The sequence below is a fragment of the Mesoplodon densirostris genome, chromosome 3 (assembly GCF_025265405.1).
Source record: "Mesoplodon densirostris isolate mMesDen1 chromosome 3, mMesDen1 primary haplotype, whole genome shotgun sequence".
Taxonomy (NCBI): Eukaryota; Metazoa; Chordata; class Mammalia; order Artiodactyla; family Ziphiidae; genus Mesoplodon; species Mesoplodon densirostris.
Window position 1 is genome coordinate 152,491,199 of NC_082663.1, and position 21,098 is coordinate 152,512,296.

Consider the following 21,098-nt stretch of genomic DNA (forward strand, 5'->3'; position numbering starts at 1 on the left):
CATATCCCATGCAGTATTTAGGATATGCTTTTTAAAAGTTACGTGTTTTCATACATCTGAAGCATTATTTATTAGTAGTATTAATTAATTTTATTTTAATAAAGAATACATTTTTACTATTATTTATAAAATAATGCTTTTTTTTTTTTTTTTTTCCCTGCGGTACGCGCGCCTCTCACTGTTGTGGCCTCTCCCGTTGCGGAGCACAGGCTCTGGATGCGCAGGCTCAGCGGCCATGGCTCACAGGCCCAGCCACTCCGCGGCATGTGGGATCTCCCAGACTGGGGCACGAACCTGCATCCCCTGCATCGGCAGGCGGACTCTCAACCACTGCACCACCAGGGAAGCTCTGCATTTTTTTTTTTTCTTTGTTTTTTTTTCTTTTTGCGGTATGCGGGCCTCTCACTGTTGTGGCCTCTCCCGTTGCGGAGCACAGGCTCCGGACGCGCAGGCCCAGCGGCCACGGCTCACGGGCCCAGCCGCTCCGCGGCATATGGGATCCTCCCAGACCGGGGCACGAACCCGTATCCCCTGCATCGGCAGGCGGACTCTCAACCACTGCGCCACCAGGGAGGCCCTGCATTTTTATTTTTAATAAATTAATTTAAAATTCAGTATATCCCAAGCAATATTTGGGATATACTTATACTTTTTAATAGCTACGTATTTTCATACATTAGAAGTATTACTTATTATTAATGTTACCTAGTAGGTAATAAATATTTATGTTAATGAAGAATAAGCATTGTTTTATTTATTAATATTGCTTAGTGAATATTTTAATAAAGAACATAGGGCTTCCCTGGTGGCACAGTGGTTGAGAGTCCGCCTGCCGATGCAGGGGACACTGGTTCATGCCCCGGTCTGGGAAGATCCCACATGCCGCGGAGCGGCTGGGCCCGTGAGCCATGGCCGCTGAGCCTGAGCGTCCGGAGCCTGTGCTCCGCAACGGGAGAGGCCACAACAGTGAGAGGCCCATGTACCGCAAAAAAAAAAAAAAAAAAAAAAAAAAAAAAAAAAAAAAAAAGAACATATATTTATTATTATTTAGAAAGTTATGTATATTTTTACTAAGTTAACTTAGTACAAGTATATCATGTGCAGTGTTAGGGATGTATTTATACTAAAGATAGTACTTTTAAAGTAAACAGAAATCTAAATATTGTTTGTTATTAGCATTATTAATAAATTAATGTTTTATTTTAATTGGTAAAATCTTTAGTGCAAGTATATCCCATGCATTATTTGGGATATACTTATACTTTTTTTTTTTTTTTTTTTTTTGCGGTACGCGGGCCGCCTCTCACTGTTGTGGCCTCTTCCGTTGCGGAGCACAGGCTCTGGCTGCGCAGGCCCAGCAGCCATGGCTCACGGGCCCAGCCACTCGGCAGCATGTGGGATTTTCCCGGACCGGGGCACGAACTCGTCTCCCCTGCATCGGCAGGCGGACTCTCAACCACTGCGCCACCAGGGAAGCCCCTATACTTATACTTTTTAATGGTTATGTATTTTCATACATTAGAAGCATTACTTACTGTTAACGTTACCTAGTAAGAAGTTAATATTTATGTTAATGAAGAATAAGCATTGTTTACTACTTAGTGCATAATAGTTTGAAAAAGAACAAGCATTATTAATATGACTTAGAGGGCTTCCCTGGTGGCGCAGTGGTTGAGAGTCCGCCTGCCGATGCAGGGGACGCGGGTTCGTGCCCCGGTCTGGGAAGATCCCACACGCCGCAGAGCGGTTGGGCCCGTGAGCCGTGGCCGCTGAGCCTGCGCGTCCGGAGCCTGTGCTCTGCAACGGGAGAGGCCACAACAGTAAGAGGCCCGCGTACCGCAAAAAAAAAAAAAAAAAAAATATGACTTAGAATGCCACATATATTTTTACTAAGTTAATTTAAAATGTGGTATGAGTATATCCCAGGCAGTATTGGGGATGTATTTATACTAAAAACAGTCAGCGACCAGGGATGCATCGGGCCAACCCATTCGCAGGAGGACGAGGTGAGGCTCCCCGTGGTTCAGTGCAGAGGGGGAGCCGCCAGCCCCACGCCAGCTGCTCCCAGGCTCCACCCGCCCAGCACCCTCCCCTGCGCCCCCAGCTGACCTGTAGTCCTCACGGGTGGCGATGAGGCTGGACACGTTGCGCAGGATGCCGCCTCCACTTTCAATGATGGCCAGCGAGTTGCTCTGGCACTTGTAGGTCAGTGTGCTGACCAGGAAGCCCAGGGCACCGTCCACCTGGCAGATGGCGGCCTTGTTCTCCGTGCTGTGCGCTGAGAGGTTCCACAGGGCGCTGAGCACACTCTTCAGGGTGGACTCCTGGGCACGGGGCAGGAGCAGGAGGGGGTCAGCGGTGGGGGCCCCAGCCCCGCCCACCCCCGGGCCCTCTCCCTCGAGGCGCCAACACCAGGCACCCAAATGCTTCTTCGAGTAGAAGTCAAAAGTAACAAAACTAGTGGCTTCCCTGGTGGCACAGTGGTTGAGAGTCCGCCTGCCGATGCAGGGGACGCAGGTTCGTGCCCCGGTCCAAGGAGATCCCACATGCCGCGGAGCGGCTGGGCCCGTGAGCCATGGCCGCTGAGCCTGCGCGTCCGGAGCCTGTGCTCCGCAACGGGAGAGGCCACAGCAGTGAGAGGCCCGCGTACCACACACACACACAAAAGTAACACAACCGGCCACGGCAACATCTTTTGGGTTGGAAGACCCTGGCCTGGACCCGCTGCCAGGTGGCGGGTTGTCCGTCTGGCTTGACTTCCCCCCAAGGTGGCGAACTCACCACCTGCTGCCAGTGCCTCCCGGCCACGTGGCTGGCACTCCGCAGCCGTGGCCCCCACCACCCCGCCCGGTGCCCACCTTGGAGGCTCGCAGGACGCACTGCATCAGGGCCGTCATGCTGCCCACCTCCCTCAGCACCTTCTTGCTGTTGATGTCCGCTCTCCAGGACAGGTTGCGCAGGATGCTGGACACCACCTGGGCGAGTGCAGGGCAGGCCGTGTGGACCTGGGCCCGGCTTCCAGGGTGGCTCGCAGGCCCCACGACGGCAGGTGGCAGAGCCCAGGGGACGCCCCCCACCCCCGGCAGCACCGCAGCCCCCCGGGTACCTGGTGCAGCTCCTCACTCTCGGACGCCAGCTGGGCCACGATGGCCTCCATGCAGCCCCGGCGGGCGCACAGTGCAGCCTGTGGGGTGACACAGGAGTCATGCCATGGCGGGGGGGGGCACCTCCCACGTTGACTGAGCACCTACTATGTGCTAGAGCTCGAACCCCACCCCCCATCTTCACCACCACAGGGGAGGGAGAGCACACGCCCTGTTGCTCTGATGAGGACACAGGCTCAGGCAGGCGCAGACACCCTGTCCAGGCCCCGAGGCCTCCGCTCCACAGGCAGCAGCAGAGGGGTCAAGAGGATGGCGGCCTGGACCCCGGGCCTCAGTCTCCCCGCCTGTTCCCACCTCTCAGTGCTGCTTCGAGGCGGGGAGGAGGCCAGTGGGGCTTAGCCTGGGCAATGCTGGCCCGCCCGCCGGCCCACCCAGGCACCTTATTGGCAACGTCCCCGAAGGTTAGGTTGGTGAGGGTCATGCCGGCGTATCGGCGCAGAGCCAGGTTGAGAGGGTCCCGGGTCATCTTGTGCATCTCATAGTCGACCTGCAGTAATTCCGCCACAGCCTGCAGCCCACCTGTGCAGACACGGCAGGGCTGGGGGCAGGTGGGCCCCCCCCCCCGCCCACCTCCCAGCCTCTGCCCGCGCAGCTCACTCCACCTATACGCCCTCCCCTCCCTCCAATCTGCTCTCCTCGAGCCCACCTTTGAAGCCCAACTCTGAGAACACCTCCTCCAGGCAGCCTTCTGCCTGGCTGGCCCAGCCCCCTGGGTGGCCTGCGCCTTCACGCCCACCTCTTTTCTGCCCTCAGCCCCCAGTCACACTTCGTCCGGCTGCCGGGCCTTTGCACATGCTGTTCCCTCTGCCCGGGATGCTCTGTCCCACTGTTCGCCCAGTTTCCTGGGTCCCCTTCTGCTCAAGAGTGACTTACTCAGGGAAGCCCCCAACTCCCCAGATGAGAAGCTCCCGAACCATTAGCCAGCAAGCCGCTGAGGGCAAGGCTGGTGGCCGCCCCACTGCGTCCCCAGGACGGACTGGACGGCGTGTGCTCAGGAGCCACTGCTGATGGCCCACACACACGATTTTTTCCCTTTTTTTCTTTTTTAATTTTTTGGCCATGCCACGCAGCATGTGGGATCTTAGTTCCCCGACCAGGGATCAAACCCGCGGCCCCCGCAGTGGAAGCTCGGAATCCTAACCACTGTACCGCCAGGGAGGTTCCTGCACACACAGTTCTTTACTCACTAGGACAACTGGGTTCTCACTTTACAAAGAGTAAATGGTCGGGACTTCCCTGGTATCCAGTGGTTAAGACTCCGTGCTTCTAAAGCAAGGGGCGCCCGGGGTTCGATTCGTGGTCAGGGAACTAGATCCCACATGCTGCAACTAAAAGCCTGCATGCCCCAACTAAAAGATTCTGCATGGGGACTTACCTGGTGGTGCAGTGGTTAAGAATCCACCTGCCAGTGCAGGGGACACGGGTTCGAGCCCTGGTCTGGGAAGATCCCACATGCCGCGGAGCAACTAAGTCCATGTGCCACAACTACTGAGCCTGCACTCTACAGCCCACGAGCCACAACTACTGAGCCCATGTGCCACAACTACTGAAGCCCGCGCGCCTAGAGCCTGGGCTCCGCAACAAGAGAAGCCACCGCAATGAGAAGCCCGTGCACCACAACGAAGAGCACCCCCTGCTTGCTGCACTAGAGAAAGCCCGCGCGCAGCAACGAAGACCACAACGCAGCCAAAAAAAATTTTGTAGTTAAAAAAAAAAAAAAGATTCTGCATGCTGCAACTAAGACCTGGTGCAGCCAAATAAATATATATATATAAATATATATTTTAAAGAGTAAATGGTCAGCAGGAGCAGAAGGGAAAGAACCTGCAGGAACCCAAACACACGCAGCCCTTCCCCCTGGTTCAGCAACAGGATTGTCCTCAGGACCCGGGACCGATGAGGCAGTTTTCCTGAAGAGCACGCCAGTGGGGACCACCCTGGGGAAGGGGCTTAGCAACACAAACCTACAAACTTCCAAAGCGAACCTGTACGTGTGTGTGCACAGCAGCACGAGTCACAACAGGCAGAAGGTGGAAACAGCCTGAGTGTCCATCACCAGATGATGGAGAAACACACCGTGTCCCTCCACACACGGCGACGTCCCTCAGCCACGAAAAGGGGTGAAGCCCTGACCCTCGCTATCACATGGATGGACCCTGAGAACACGATGCTCAGTGAGAGAAGCCAGACACAGAGTGTGTCATTCCATTGATGGGAAATGTCCAGAACAGGCAGATCCACAGACACAGAGCATGGGTTCGTGGTTGCCAGGGGCTGGGGAGGGAGAGGGGGTGCTGAGTGGTTAATGGGGACAGAGTTTCAGTTTGGGAAGATAAGATTAAAAATGGTTAAGACAGTAAATTTTATGTTACATATAATTTACCACAGTTTAAAAAAATGTTGAGGGAATTCCCTGGCAGTCCAGTGGTTAGGACTCGGTGCTTCCACTGCTGAGGGCCCGGGTTCAATCCCTGATTGGGGAACTAAGGTCCCGTAAGCTCTGCAGCGTGGCCCAAAACAAAATTAAAATAAATTTAAAAAATGTTTAAATATGTAATTATAAGTTGGAGTGGGGAGCTTCCAAAGCCTTTTTGCTTCTTAATCTGGAAACTCCACTCCCGGGAACGCACACAAAGGAAAAAAATAACAATAGGGAAAAAGAGGTTGAACTGAACTGCGTGGGGCACTTTCACTGGATGAGCCACTCAGCTCATCATGCATCCCTTGCCTGACTGACAGACACCAGTGACATGCCAGCATTTTCATCTCAGGACCCCTGTACACGCTGAACATTTTTTCGAGGACCCCAAAGAGTTCACTTGGATTACAGCTCAATATTTATCATACTGCCACCAACAACTAAACAAACATCCCAATCGAAAAATGGGCAGAAGACCTAAATAGACATTTCTCCAAAGAAGACATACAGATGGCCAACAGGCACGTGAAAAGATGCTCGATGTCACTAATTCTTAGAGAACTGCAAATCAAAACTACAGTGAGCTACCACCTCACACCCGTCAGAATGGCCATCGTTAAAACATCTACAAATAACAAATGCTGGAGAGGGTGTGGAGAAAAGGGAACTCTCCTACACTGTTGGTGGGGATGTAAGTTGGTGCAGCCATTATGGAGAACAGTATGGAGGTTCCTTAAACAATTAAAAATAGAATTACCACATGATCCAGCAATCCCACTCCTGAGCATATACCCGGACAAAACTATAATTTGAAAAGATATATGCACCCCTGTGTTCATAGCAGCACCATTTACAATAGCCAAGACATGGAAGCAACCTAAATATCCATTGACAGGTGAATGGATAAAGAAAATGTGGGGCTTCCCTGGTGGCGCAGTGGTTGAGAGTCCGCCTGCCGATGCAGGGGACACGGGTTCGTGCCCCGGTCTGGGAAGATCCCACATGCCGCGGAGCGGCTGGGCCCGTGAGCCGTGGCCATTGGGCCTGCGCGTCCGGAGCCTATGCTCCGCAACGGGAAAGGCCACAACAGTGAGAGGCCCACATACCGCAAAAAAAAAAAAAAAAAAAAAAGAAAATGTGGTATATATAGATACAATGGAATATTACTCGGCCTTAAAAAAGAATGAAATAATGCCATTTGCAGCAACATGGATGAACCCAGAGATTATCATACTAAGTAAGTCAGACAAAGACAAATACCATATGATATCACTCATGTGGCATCTAAAATATGACACGAACTTATCTATAAAACAGAAACAGACTCATGGACACAGAGAACAGACTTATGGTTGCCAAGGGGGAGGGGTTTGGGGGAGGGATGGAGTGGGAAGCTGGGGTCAGCAGATGTAAGCCATTATAGACAGGATGGATAAACAACAAGGTCCTACTGCAGAGCACAGGGAACCATATTCAATATCCTGTGATAAACCATAATGGAAAAGAATATAAAAAAAGAATATATATAACGGCATCCCTTTACACCTGAAACTAACACAACATTGTAAATCAACTATACTTCAATAAACAAAAAATATTTACCACACTAGAAATGAAAACAGAAATCTTTTAACCCCAGAACGCACAGCCCAGCGGTCCTCAGAGTAGGAGTGCCTGGAAAACCCCTCTGAACACACATGCGCACGAAAGTGAAAAAGGTAGATCGCATCTTCGTGGAATTATCAACATAGCAGTGAGTGTGCAGGCCTCTTGGAAGGAGCTTGGTAACCTCCAGGCGTCCCTGGACCGGCTGGTGGAGGAAGGACTCCAGACCTGTGCCCTCTTGTAAAATGTCGGCCACTCCAGATGCGCCCCCGGAAAGGCTGCGCCTGGGCGCTCCCTCCCACCCCCCCATTGGGTTTCAAGCGCCCGAGTCTATGTGGCCGGACCACGTGAGACCCTACAGAACCTTTTGAGTGCTTTGACCATCTGCCGGGTGAGAAGTAGTGCCTCGTTTGGCTCTTGATATTTCCTTTCCCCATGTTTTGATTACTTTTATGCAGAAAAGATGCTGTAAGTACTCCCAAACCTAAAACCTCACAGGGTCGCTCCGCCTCGACCACCCAGTAGCTCCGATTCACCTTTTCTCCTGGCTTCCCGGCCTCTCCCGTTCTCTGAGCCCCAGGACCACTAGTGCCGAGAACCTGCCCTGCGCTGGGTGAGGCCCGGAGGCCGGCCAGATCGGGGGTAGCTCCAGCTCGCGGGGGTGGCGAGGGGCACTCACCCAGCTCGTTCATGGCGCGGCGGTATTCCTCGTCGAAGGACAGCTTCATCACGGCGCAGGTGGCCTGGCAGATCTGTGGCTCGATGGGGACCGGGGCTGTGGGCAAGGGGACCGGGTCAGAGCCCTTCCACTTAAGGAAATGTCGCCTGGTGGGTCCCCGCCCCTCCCTGCAGTCTCCACCCTGCAGACCTGCCAAGACCTGGAGCTTTACAAAGTGCTGCCTGCCAGGCGTGCGGGGTCACCCCCAGAGCGGCCCCTCTGAAGTGAACAAGGGTGGGGGAGCGCCTGCCTCACCCAGCCTGGTGCTTAGCGTCTGATACTAACTTTGCAGGCGGCCCCAACAGCTAGGAATCTCAAACTCTGCCCCCGCCTGTCGAGGGTTAACTACAATCGATCCGTTCAATCAACGACCATTTCTTGAGCATCCACCTTGTGGCTATCCCTTTGCCAGTGTGTCTTCACAGGTTCCCAGGAGGCCTCAGCCGGCGCGTGGCACAAAGCAGGTGCCCGGCAAAGGCCAGAGGCCGCTGTTACTGCCAGCGGTGCTGCCCTGGCACCCAGGGAGCCCAGGCTGCCGCCCAGCGCACAGAAGCTGCTCGCTCACTCACCGCCGCCAGCGCCGCCGCCCTCGGGCCCACCGTCCCGGGCCTGCAGCCAGTCCCAGCAGGTCTCACAGTAGGCACGGATCTGCTCGAGCACGTGCAGGACGCGCATTTCCTTGCGCGCCAGACCCTGGTCCGGCTGGGAGAAGACGATGTTGTGCAGCGCTGCGTTGGCGCGCATGCGCGCATCCTTGGCTCCCGGTGCCCCTGGGGTCCCGTTGCGACCCCCAGTCCCGGCCTCGGTGCCGTGCAGGATCTGCAGCAGCAGCGGCAGGCAGCCCGAGCGGCGCATGGCCACGCAGCTCTCAGGTGAGCTGGACATGGCGAGCAGCGTCCGTGCCGTGTCCTCCTGGTCACGCGTCGCCAGCATGGACAGCAGCCAGAAGACCACCTCCACCTGCGAGAGGCAGGAGATGTCAGGGTGGGGAGCCCCGCCTGGCTCACCTGGCCCCAGCCGGGCCCAGCTGCACTCCCCCTAAACGGATGGGAGTCCTATGACCTCAGCCCAGGAGAATCTCTTACTCACCCCACTACCCTCACCCTGCATCCTCCCGGGGAGCAACACACACACACACACACACACACACACACTCACACTCTCTCTCTCTCTCTCTCTCCCTCTCTCTCCCTCCCTCTCCCTCCCTCTCTCTCTCTCCCCAGAGATGCCCCCAGCCCATGACCATGCCAGGCTCCGCACCACAACCCAACCTCCCGACTCACTCCAACTCAGGGTGACCCTCACCTGGGGCTGCTTTATGGAGGCCTGGAGAGGGAGGGGCCTTCAAATGCAGCAGGGATGCAGGATCCACTTCCCTGTGTATCCCAACCCAGCCGGCCGCCACTGCCCCGACCCCGCCTCTCAGCATCCCCCACCCCCCGGACTTCCCTCACCTTGCTGTTGCCCGGCTGAGGGGCACCATCCTCAGGGTGCGTGGGGACCTCGGCTTCTGGGTCCTCATCCATCGGCATCGACTTCACTGCCAGCAAGGCCTGTGGGGAGAACGCCAGGCCTGCGGGTTCCGCCCAGGGGCACCCCAAAAAGCGCCCAGACGACGATGTGGCGGGGGCCGCAGACGGATTCCTGAACCCTGGGCAGGGCCTGGGGGTCCCCACTAGGGCTCTGACTCCGCTCCTCCTGGTACCTGGGGCTCGGTCTGTTGCACCCGGTCCTGCGCCGACAGCAATTCCTTGTCGATCTGCTCCAGGCGGGAAGCACGGATCTGCGTGGGAGAAAGGGCACACTGAGGAAATCCGACCCCGGCTCCGACTCCGCCCACACTCCCAATACGGCCCCGTCCCCAGTCCAAATCCTGCTCCACGCTGACCCCGCCCAGTCCCTGGTTTGGCCCCATCCATTGCCCAAACCCCACCCTGGGCTCTGACCACGCCTCCTCCTTGATATGGCCCACCCACTCTCGACCCCCCCCCCAAGTAGTCTGACTCCATCACTTCCTGGTCCCACCCAAGGCCCAACCCTCAAGCCCAGGCTCTGGCCCCGCCCACAACTTAAACCCCAAGCCATCCCTCCGGACCCACCTATTTTCTGACTTGGTGCCGCCATTTGACTGTCAACGCCCAAGTCTTGTTCAGACTCGGTTCCTCGCCCTGGTCACCCCGTCCCTATCGTTCTGGGACTCTGTCCTCTGAGCCGGGCTCTGCGCTAAGGCCCCTATGGCTCCGCTCACACCCAGCTCTAACTCTGGCTTCGCTTCCGGCGTCAGGCCCCACCCGCAGGAGTCTCTGTCCTCTGATTCGCCCGCAGGCATATAACCCCGCCCATTAATATCTGCGCTCTGATCCTCCCGCTGGTGCAGGGCTCCGCCCAGGCTCCGCCCCAGCCGCACCTGCGCCCGCTGCACCATCTCATCCGAGGTGCCGAAGCGCTCCTCCATCAGCGAGCGGATGTGCTGGGCTTCGAACTCCAGCTGCTGCCGGATCAGATCCATCTGCATCGAGAACTGCTGGGAGGGGCGGGCGGGCCTCGGTGAGTTGAGGGGGGGCGATACCCGGGCGAGGGCTGGGCCTCCGCTCCGCCCCCCGCCATGGGCGGGGCGGGCGGGGCACTGCAAAACCCCGGGCAGCTCCGCGCGCTCACCGTCTCCACGTGCGGGAGTTCGTCCAGGCGCTTGGATAGGCCCTGCAGCTGCGAGTAATACCAGAGCTTCTCCTTCTCCTCCTTCTCGATCTCATTCAACAGAAAACACCTGGAGGAGGGCCGGTCGGTGGATGCGGGCTCACAGAGCGGGAGCCGTTGCCATATGTGTTTGTTTACCCTGATTTTTGTAATCACTTGTGGGGTGCTTACTGGGTGCCAAGTTTGATAGGTAATGTGGCAAAGTCTCGCCCGTGGTGCCCCTGGCACTGGGGTGGGGATGGAGTGCAGAAATTACTTGAAAGTAAAAAAGGTTAACTCCTTTGTAAATTTTGGTCGTCGGAGAAAGGCTCTGAGGCTGTTCTAACACCTCTCGAACACCGGCTAATCTCCCTCTAGCCTACACAGGGCAAACTTCAGGCTCAGATTGCTCCAGGTGCAGTAGAGTCTCCCTCTTCACACCCTGTGAGGAGACCCTGCTATTCCCATTTTACAGAGCAGAAGTCTGAGGCTGGCAGGGGCTAGGGTTCTTGCTTGAGGTCAGACAGCAAAGCATGGACTTAACTCCAGGCTGCTCCAGAACTTCCCTGTCTGACCCCACACAACGCAGCTGAGCTGAGCTAGGCACCCAGACCCTGCCTCCTTCTGGCCTCAGGCCCAGGTTTCTTGGGCCGCAGCCCTTTCTCCACAAAGGCTGCCTTGAGTCTCTCTGGCTCCAGGCCTGACTGTGAGCCCTGGCACTGGACACAGCCCTGTCCCTGGTGACGCTTGTGTGTCTAGGACCCCTGGGGACGTCTCCCAGGAGCCTTCCCCTCTGCCAGGAACGCCACCCCCCTGCCCTTGTCCTCCAGCTGAGGTCAGTTAGGCCAGGAAAGGGGGCTGAGGCGCCACATGGGGATGGGGCAGGGAGCGGGCAGGGGGGCTCATGAGGTAGATGGAGCCTTGTGACCACTGCCTGTGACAAGGTTCCCCGCCATCTCACCGTTCCCGGTCCAGTTCCTCCAGCAGCTGGATGGTGGCCCGGCTCAGCTCCCCAAAGCTGTCCTTGGAGGGCCCAGAGCTGTGCACCGGGCTTCCCTCGGGGGTCCGGGCAGTAGGCTCGGGGACCAGAGCCGGGGGCTGGAACTTGAGGTTGTACAGGCTGGTGATGTCCATCTGCAGGGCTGGATGGGTGCAGAGGGAGAGGCTGACGTCAGCACGCCCCCTGCCCCCCCTCCTCCCAGCTCCCTCAGGAAGCGGACCAGGGTTGGCCCCAACGTGCAGGGGGTGGGTCCCCAGACCAGCCCCTCACCTTTCAGCTGCTCCAGCACCTCGGTCTGCCCCGAGGACACCAGCACGCGGGCCTCCTGCTCCAGCTTGCCCTGCAAGTGCTTCAGGACCTCCTGAACATGGAGGCCGGAAAGAGAGCGGTCGGTGGTCCAGCCCCCTGTGAGATGCCCCTGTCCTGCCTGCCCATCCCTGGGCGCAGCACCCTGGTGTTTGTCCCTGTGACCCGGGTCCACGTCCTCCGCCCAGCCTCCCCTCGCACCTTCATGCCCGACGTTTCTGTCTCCAGCTTGGACAAGTGGCTTGAGTTATCCCGAAGCTCCTGCCTCAGGTGACTGTTCTCGGCCTTCAAGGCCTCCACCTGCCGCACCAGCTGCTCGTAGGGTGCCACGGAGCTTGTCATCTTCAGCTCCTGCAGCGCCTGGGCCCACGGGAGAGAGGGATCATCCGAGGGTCTGGGTAGGGGGTGGCCCTCGACCTAAGTTCCAGCCCTGGGTTGGGTCTCAGGCAGGGGTGGCTGGCGTGGACTGCTGCAGGCGGGATGATGCTGGCCCAGGGAATCTGGGGGACAGACGGCCTGGCAGGTGGAGTGACGGACATAGGCAGGGACAACGGGAGACAGAGGGACAGAACTGTCGGAAAGGTGTGCAGACAGGCAGCTGAACTGACCAACAGACAAGACACAGACAGACACTGGCCCTCACTGTGGGGCTTTTAGACACACAGACGGACAGCCGGCTAGACAGATGGACAGCCAGACAGTTGAAACTGGCAGGGGGACTCACCAGCCCAATGCCACCAGGCTCAGAGACACACAGCCAGAGAGAGAGAGACAAACAGACAGATGGACGGACAGCCAAGACCCTCTCCTGAATGAGCACAGCCGCCCAGAGGCTGGGTGGACAGACTGCCAGCTGGCCCAGATGCTGGACAATAAGATCGCCGTGAAGGTTCTAAGAAAGCGATGGATGAGCTGATGGTGGCCCCAGCAGCTGGACAGCCAGCCAGCCAGACCCAAACCCACCATGGTCATCCTGGGGGTCTGCAGCCCGGACACCCCCTCCAGCAGCGGTTGGATCCGGAGTAGCTACCTGCTCGGTCCTGGTGCCCCTCCGGTCAGCCCTCTGTCTATCCCTAGAGCCTCTGGGGGCCCCTGCCCCCCCATCCCCTGGAGCTGCCACTGCCGCTTGCTCTCTGTGTGTCTGTCTGCCCTTCTTGCTACAGCCCAGCCTCCTCCCTCTGTCCGGCTAGCCGGTGTCTCCTCCCTGGCTTGCCTCCCTGGCTTGGCCCTCTTGACCGAGCCGTCCCACCACCCGCCCCTCTTTCCTCTTTGTTCCACTTCCCATCAGCCCTCACCCCCTCCCTCCGCCTTTGTCTGAGATGCACCAATGGCAGCCCATCCCCTCCGCCACCTCCTCCCTGGAGCCCCCTCCCCCTGCCCGCCTGAGCCCCCTCCCCAAATCAGTCAGCCGCCCCTACCCACAGGGGGGCACCTGCCCCTTTCCTCTCCCTCCACCACCGGGGCACACCCATTCCTTCACTCGCTCACTCATTCTCTCTCTCCTCCCCCCAGGAGCCCCCCACCCACTGTGGGCACAGCTGGGCCTGGAGTAGGGGTGGGGGGGCTCGGCCCCAAGGAGGAGTCAATCCATTCTAACCACTCAGAGGACCTACTGCGTGCCTGGCCTTGTCATCTGACACCTGGTCACAGTCCTGAGCCTTGAGCCTCAGGGATCACCATTCGACTGTTCCCAGAGAGAGAAACTGAGCCTGGGGGGATGCACCAGGCATGACTGGGACCCACACACTGCCCTGGAAGTGGTCACAAGTCCAGGCAGTGCTGGAAGCACACAAGCCCCGCCCCCGCTGCAGGCCTCGGTTTGCACACCTGAGGAATGGGGAGAACTCGGTCTACCAGGCTTGTCTTATGGGCCGACTAGAGTGCCAGGTGGGATGGTGGTCATGGAGCAGACAGGACAGTCCCATGGGTGACAGCGTGTCAGGTGGGGGAGGCTGGCGCCTGAGGACCACAGTCCCCCCTCTTACTCTGATACTGATCCTGCCCGAGGCTCAGTCGGGGGTCCCAGCTGGGGATCAGGACCCACTGGCGCTGCGACAAGATCCCTGGGGTCCGGCTGGGGCCCTGTGTCCTGGCTGAGGCCACCATGCCATGCCCAGCCAGGGGGAAGCACTAGTCCCGTGCATGCCCCTCCCACTCGGCAAACCCAGACCCCTCCTGGGGCCCTCACCCCAGGCTGCCCCCAAGGGGCTCTTCTGGAATGGCCCAGACTGAGCCTCAGACCTTTCACTCCCCCAACAGGAGTGACCCAGTGGTCACTCCTGCGTCCCCATCAGACTGAACTTGGTAGCAGGGCCATGCATCAGGCTCCCTCCTGTTCCAACCTGAGTCCCCAACACCACACTCCCACCAGCCCCTCAAGCTCTACCCAGCTGGCCCCTCCCAGGGCAGCCTCGCCAGCCTCTTCCCGGCCTCCCACGATCCCCTTTTCATGAACAGACAGAGGGAAAGTTGCAAGTTGGATTCCATTTCTCCCCTGCGCCAATGCCTCCACGGCTCCCCAGTGCCCTCAGCATAAGCTGTGAGCCCTCTGCATACAGCCCACATCACTGCCACCGGCAGCTCTCTTTCCCCCAGGCCATTCCACATGCAGTTCTCCTGCCCGGAGCACCTCTCCTAACTCCTGCCATCGTCACAAGGCCACCTCCTCCCTCCTGCCTGCCCCTCACCCACAGGCTGCCTCGGGGGACCGCATCCGAGATGTGTGCACCGATAGGAAAGCACCAATAGCTAGGGGTTTTGTCTGAATGACAGTGAGGGGCCGCACGTCCTCTAGTTAAGCTGCCACCCAGAGAGGTGCAGCACCATTCCCTAAGACACACAGTGGCTTGTCCGAAGACTCTGGGAGGTCTGGGTATTGAAACCTGTGAGTGGGTGTTTGCATGGGATCAACTGCAGCGACGCAGACGCCCACCTCCCTGGGACACAGTTTCTCCTCTGGCTCCGCCCTGAAGAAACGGAGGCTCCAGCCTGTGTGCTTACAGGCGCGGCAGAGAGAAAAGGACGGAGACTCCGGCAAGGCGGAGGCCGCACCCGCGTTGCCCCCCACCCAGGGAAGGCGCCCGCTTACTTTATCTCACTGGGGTTGGGCTGGCTGCGGTGCCGAGGGCCTGGGGGTTCCTCCCTCCGCGCAGCTACGCCGGCCCCGCCCAAGTTCCCAGTCCTTCGGGGCTGGGGCGGCCGCGGGGCGCGGGCTTCAGGGCTCCGGGGTTTCGGCGGGTTGGACGAGGACTCCGCGTTAGACAAAGCCCAGTCCGGGCCTCGCCAGGCGGCGCCGCCACTCCGGGCGCTGGGCGAGACCACCGCGAGCGGGGGAGGATGCAGGATGCAGGCGCGGCGGCCAATGGCGGCACGGGAAGATGGGCTGGTGCCATGGCAACAGCCAATGGTGGCCCGGGGCGGGGACCGCCGGCGGCTGCGGGGCTTCAGGCCTCCGAGCCTCCGAGCGGGTTTGGCGGGGGGTGTGTGTGTGTGTGTTTGTGTGTGTGCGTGTGTGTATGGGTGAATCCCCCTTAGGGAAGGGAGCCTCCCAATGACCATGACCTTGTGTCCTCCACTCCATTCCGGAGTGAAATGGCCTTTCAGAACCTGCAGTGGCTGGATCTGCATAATTTGAGTGTAAGCCATCCAGTCTTGGGTGTTACATCAGAACCTTAGGGTGGAGGGAGGGAAGCTCCAGGGGCGGGGCAGGAAGCCCCTCCCCACGGATCCGGCCTGGCCTGGATACGATGGGTCAGGGCAGGCCAGGGTTGGGGATCCAGCTGGACCACCCCGTCTAGCGTCCTGGCTGACATGGGGGGTGAGCTTGGGGATGGGTAGGCACGCTGGGGAGCACCTGGGACCCTACATCTCTCCCTGTCCCCCTGCCTGGCAGAGTGTCAGTGCCTCCGTGACTCCATGGCCCTTCCTACATTCTCTGAATCTCTGACTCTGTGTCTCTGTCCCATGTGGGACCCATAATTAACCCTCGCACAAGGGAAGCCAGAGGAGGGAGGGGGCTGGGCTCCCAGGAGTACCCGTCCCCAGCAGTCTCAGATCGTCAGTGGGTCCCCGGAGGCCACTTGAGGGTTTAACACCCAGAGGCCGAATCTGCAGCTGCAGCTCAGGCCGCCTGCTGCCCAAAGGACAAAAGAGACATGGGTTTGGGGCCTGCCTCTGTCTTCTCTTGGCTGGGGGGCCAGGGCGAGTCGTTCACCTGGAGACCCTCAGTTTCTCCCTCTGTAAAATGGGGAGGTGGCTGCAGCCTTTGTAAGGGCTGGTGCAGGGAAGGACAGGACAGGAGGGGCAGCCAAGGACACAAGGACCATGGCCACCATGGTGTCTTCTGTTGGGCCGGCTGCAGGAGGCCCCTTGTGTCCCACCCTGGGACAACAACGCTGGGGGCGCCGAAAGAACTTGGGCCTTGCGTGTTCCAGAGCCTCCGGAGCCAAACACAGCCGCCCCCAGCCTGTGGGGCCCGGGAGGGAGTGCAATGGGCAGAAGGGCTCTTTCCAGAGGCTGGGAAGGCTGCACTGAGAAGGGGACACCGGTGCTGGGCCTCTTCAGCATGAATCAGAGTTGGGCATGGGATCAAGGAGGGGAAAAGCATTCCAGGCTGAGGGAACAACACATACAATGCCTGGAACCAGGAGAGATCAGAGCCCACTCAATGCATATGGACTTCAGCGGTGGGGCTGGACCAGAGAACTGATGAGGCATTTAGAGCAGGAGGAGTCCTGGGGCTGAGCTGACCACGGGAGAGCAGGGCAGACTGGACAAAGCTGGAATGGGGGCGAGCCCAGGGCCGACTTCAGCTCCACCTGGACTCCCCTGCATGACCTGGGGCATGGCCTCAGTTTCCCATTTTGTTCACTGGAAGGTGGTTAGAGAATCCCTGCCCCAACCCCCATGGGACGAAGCCTCAGCTCCCCCATCCAGTCTTAGACGCCACTGCTCTCCAGGCCCCTCAGCCAGAACGTTAGAGCTGGCAGGGGGCTTGGAGGGTCCAATGGCCAGTCTTGTCCTCATACACAGGGGAAAACTGAGGCTCAGGGCAGGGAGCACGTTGCTTGAGTTCATGCGCAAGCCCCACCAGGCCCTCCCTGGGCGTTCCTCACCACTCTGGGTGGGGCTGGGGCCTGGAAGGTTGAGAGCACATGAGGGCTGAGACCCCAAGGCAAAATGCCCTTTGTCCCCAAGCCTCTGGAACATCACGTCCCTGACACCACCCCAAATCCTTGACCCTGTAAATCTTGGAGTCACAGCCAGAATGGGGCATCACTGTAAATTCTAGAAAGACAACAGCCTTCGGAACCCTCAGAGCTTCCCAGGACCCCAGGCCCAATCTCGGGGTGTCCAGGCCTAGTGCGGGGCCTCTTCCCAGTCTCCCTCCCTGGTATCGTCTGCTCCCTCTACCGCACAGGGCTCGATTCTCCCCATCCCCACCATAAAACAACGCACCCCGAGCCTGGCACACAGCCAGGTTCATTCTTGGGCCTTCTGAGCCTGACCCCGGGCATCTCTGCCCCCTTGATTCCCCCCCCTTCCCCACTGAGCCTCCGCCGTGTCAGGGGCTGGGGGCGGAACCAGGAGCGTCCCCCGACTCGGAGCTGGATGGGGGTGGGGGACAGGGGAGCAGGAAGGCAGCAGGTGGTCATGAGATCACAGAGACGGGCTCAGGCTGGGTGAATGGGCAGGGCCCTGACAGGTGAGGAGAGATGCCACTGGAGGTGGGGGAGGGGTGGGGCCGGCTGGTCCAGGCCGCCTTCCCGAATCCCGACCCGGGATGGGTCGCCAGACCACGGTTCTGGGCCTCAGTTTCCCGGGCGTGGAGTGGGCGGGCTGGAGGCCCCTTCAGCACCGCGGACAGCTCCCGCCGGCCTCTGGGCTGTGCCCTCTGCGGGCGCCTCCGCCCCGCCCTCAGGCTCCAGCCCAGCTCGAGGCGTGACCTTGGGCTCCCCGCTGCACCCTCCCAGCCTCAGTTTCTCTTAAAGAGGGGATATTATAGCCCCAGAATTCAGATTTCGGAGGCCAGCAAAGCGCTCGGGCCCGGTGGGATGGATATTACTATGAACATCCGCGTGGGCGAACATCTAAGTCAGCCCTACGCTCTGTGGCCAGAAGGGGAAACTGAGGCCTGGAAAGGTGTAGGGCGTGGCACGGTCCCCCACCCGCCTGCGCACGTCGGAGCCTCGGCAGAGCGACTCCCCGCCGCAGCGCCCCCGCCGCAGCCCTCCCGCCGCAGCCAGTCTTCTGGTCTGCGCAATGAGGAGGGGTCCGGGGGTCTGTCTCGGAGGCAGAAGGCTGGGCCCGGCGTGGCCGCGCCTGCGCAAACCCGGAGGGTGGGGGGGGGGTTGTGGCTGCGGCGCGGGGGAGGGGCTGCCAGCCCTGCGAACATCCTGAGGCGGTTTCCCTGGCAACGGTCTCCACAGCGACTGCGCGAGACCCCAGACCCTTGGCGATTCCCTGCGCGTGCACTTGCGCCTCCCGCTGCCGCGACCACCGTTCCCACGGTCCTCACCCCATTCCGGGCTGCGGCTCTCCCGCCCCAGCCGCGCCCACGGCCAGACCCCACGCCCCGCGGCCGGGACCCCCGCGCCCTACCTGGTCCCCGAAGAAGGCCGAGTGCAGCAGGCTCAGCAGCCCCAGGAGCCCCATGGAGCCGCGGCCGCCTCAATCAGTCTGCGCCCCGCCCCTCGGCCGCCTGGGGTGGGGGTGGGGGTGGGAGGGACGGGCCAGGAAGCCTGCGCCTGCGCGGAGCAAGGGAAGCGGGGGGTCACACGGCGGGGCAGGCGGGGACTCTAACGCGAAGGGGGCGAAAGACGGGGGAACTGGGGGGCCCGCCCGGGCGGGGGAAGGAAGTCTCGAGGGACTGAGGACTTGGGAGGGGCGGCGTGAGGAGATACCGAGTGAGGGAGATGGGGGCGGGGACCAGCGTGAGCGGAGGAGGGGGGAGGGGTGGGGGTCCAACGGGGTTGGGGAGCCCTAGAGAGGCGCGGGAGGGGTCCCTGGGGGCGGGGGAAGAGCAGGAAGGGGCTCTCACGGGAGCTGGAGAGGCGATCCGGTGTTGGGAAGTGGGCCCGGGGTAGGAGGGGTCCCCTGGAGGACGGAGATCTCGAAGGGACAGAGGGGGGCGCCGCCCTTCGGCCTCAGTCGGCTGCCCGCTTGGACAGTGTCCCCGCAGTGGCCGGGGCCGCGCGTTCCGTTCATTAGTCATTCAGCAAACGTTGGCTGCGCGCCTGCTGTTTGCCGGGCTCTGAACTGGGCGCTGGGCACGCGGGGGACTGGTGGGCGACACCACAAGTAAACCAACTTTCAGTCATTTACCGAACACTTATTAAACACCTACTGCGTGCTGGGCCTTATGCAGTGAATAGTCAAAACCCCTGCCCGTGGGAAGCTGACACTGGGGGGAGAGGGACCGATAGTCAACAGGAGAACATGTTGGCTAGAAGTGGGCGCTGAGGACGAAACAGCAGGGGAGGTGGGGGGCGTGGGGGGCTACTGGGAAGGGCACTTGAGTGGAGACCTGAGGGGTGACCCAAGAGAGAAGAGCATCCCGGCAGAATCAACCGCTAGCGCAAAGGGAGGGGGCAGGAGGTGAGGACGAGGAGGGAACTGGGCGGGTCAGGCCGTGCAGCGCCGGGGTACGGGGACGAGGGAGCCAGCCCCCAGGGTGGCGGGCAGAGCAGGGACGCGCCCCGCTCGCTGCTCACAAGCGCCCTCTGGCGGCTTCGGGGAGAACAGGCCGTGGGAGGTACAGGGAGACGAGGCGGGGTCCGGGGCGACTGAGGGCGTCCGGGACGGGTGGGGTGGGGGATGAGGAGGATGGGGTGGGGTGGGGAAGGACGGGGGAGGGGGGTGGAAAGGGACGGTGGGGGTGGCGGAGGGAGCGTTATCACGAGCTCTGCTAAGTCCTGGGGAGTAGAGAACAAGCGGCGAGAAAAAGGGGCGCTACTGTGGCCGGGATGGTGAGGGCCGGCCTCCGCAAGCAGGTGCCGGGAATCAGCGGGAAGGGCGTCCGGCGGAGAGCGGAGCCCGTGGGAAGGCTGGGAGGTGGGAACTGGTTGGGAGAGGCCGAGGAACAGCGGGGGGCGGGGCTTCCTGGGCCACGGCGGACCCTGGGGAGGTCCCAGGAGGATGACACGCATTCAATTGACGTCTAGGTGGGAGATGGTGGAGGGCTGGCCAGGGTGGTAGCAGTGGGGCGGTGGGAAGCGGCAGACCCAAGTTAGGTTCTGAAGCTAGCTGACCGACGGGGGTGGGAGAGGGGTGTAGAGCCCCGAGTCCCAGCGAGGGAGTTGCCTGAGATGGTGGAGATGGCGCGCAGGCATGGAGGGCCCAGGACAGATTCAGGAGGGACGGGACAAAGCAGCAGGAACGTAGCGCGGCCTGAAGGCGGAGCCCGGGCCGCCACCAGACAGAAGGGCTGGGCGGGGACGTCCGGGTTTACAAGGACTCCCGCCTCGCCCCCTGGACCGCCCCGACAGTGCTCTAAGATTCGGGCGCCACCTGGCGGCTACAGTGAGCGCCGCAGTCTGGATAAGACAAGGTGTTCGATACAATACTAATATGCCGTCTCCTAATCATACGTAATTATTATACAAACTGCAGAAAATTAAAGTGATGATCATTGCCACTCCTGCCCTAAGCCCACCCAGGTGACCTGTGGTGGCCAGGCTGGAAGCTTCCTGTGAAGGCTCAAAAGGTGACCCTGGTTATGGGGGGCCTGATGAGGGGTTACACCAATGCTGCTGTCCCAGGGAGTTAATAATTTTGACTCCGCAGGCCAGGAAAGCACCGGAACGAATATGAATGGGCATGTCTGTGTGCCAGCAACTTTATTTACAAACAGATGGCAATGTTTGCACACCCGGGCCAGCACCCATCCCCACTTCCACCAGCACCGCTCCACTCCACAAGATGGAGGGGCTCACACCCCTGGCACATGCATTTTGCTCCTGCAGGAAGGCCTAGCAGCTCCAAAGTTACGCACAGCTTTTTTTTGTACAGCTTTTCGTGCTCAGGGTCAAAAACCACCTCCCCACAAAGGGTCGGATTTGCCCAGGGCATTCCTCTCTCCTCTTCCAATCCAATGTAAAAAACATGTTTACTTCAGCAATTGCTTTATCTTTCCTTTTCCTTGTTTTTAAAATACATTTATTGATTTACTCATGGCTGTGTTGGTCTTTGTTGCTGCACGCGGGCTTTCTC

General features: G+C 59.7%; 1 protein-coding gene across 3 annotated transcripts in view; it reads right to left on the minus strand.

The window, feature by feature from the left end:
- The window catches only part of APC2 (APC regulator of WNT signaling pathway 2), a 27,121-nt gene extending 8,085 nt beyond the window's left edge, over window positions 1-19,036 (minus strand). The window contains exons 1-15 of one of the 3 annotated variants that reach the window (XM_060094740.1): window positions 18,928-19,036; window positions 18,489-18,634; window positions 12,090-12,248; window positions 11,853-11,943; window positions 11,544-11,724; window positions 10,565-10,673; window positions 10,314-10,427; window positions 9,612-9,689; window positions 9,361-9,459; window positions 8,476-8,866; window positions 7,868-7,963; window positions 3,544-3,683; window positions 3,107-3,184; window positions 2,859-2,975; window positions 2,110-2,324 (exon numbers count right to left, since the gene is read on the minus strand). In XM_060094740.1, coding sequence (XP_059950723.1) covers window positions 2,110-2,324; window positions 2,859-2,975; window positions 3,107-3,184; window positions 3,544-3,683; window positions 7,868-7,963; window positions 8,476-8,866; window positions 9,361-9,459; window positions 9,612-9,689; window positions 10,314-10,427; window positions 10,565-10,673; window positions 11,544-11,724; window positions 11,853-11,943; window positions 12,090-12,248; window positions 18,489-18,542 — 1,922 coding nt within the window. In that variant the 5' untranslated portion in view covers window positions 18,543-18,634; window positions 18,928-19,036. Of the gene's footprint in view, window positions 1-2,109; window positions 2,325-2,858; window positions 2,976-3,106; window positions 3,185-3,543; window positions 3,684-7,867; window positions 7,964-8,475; window positions 8,867-9,360; window positions 9,460-9,611; window positions 9,690-10,313; window positions 10,431-10,564; window positions 10,674-11,543; window positions 11,725-11,852; window positions 11,944-12,089; window positions 12,249-14,976; window positions 15,028-18,488; window positions 18,635-18,927 lie in introns of those variants that run through there. The other 2 variants (XM_060094739.1, XM_060094741.1) reach the window with 2 other exon arrangements.
- Window positions 19,037-21,098: the final 2,062 nt, after the last annotated feature.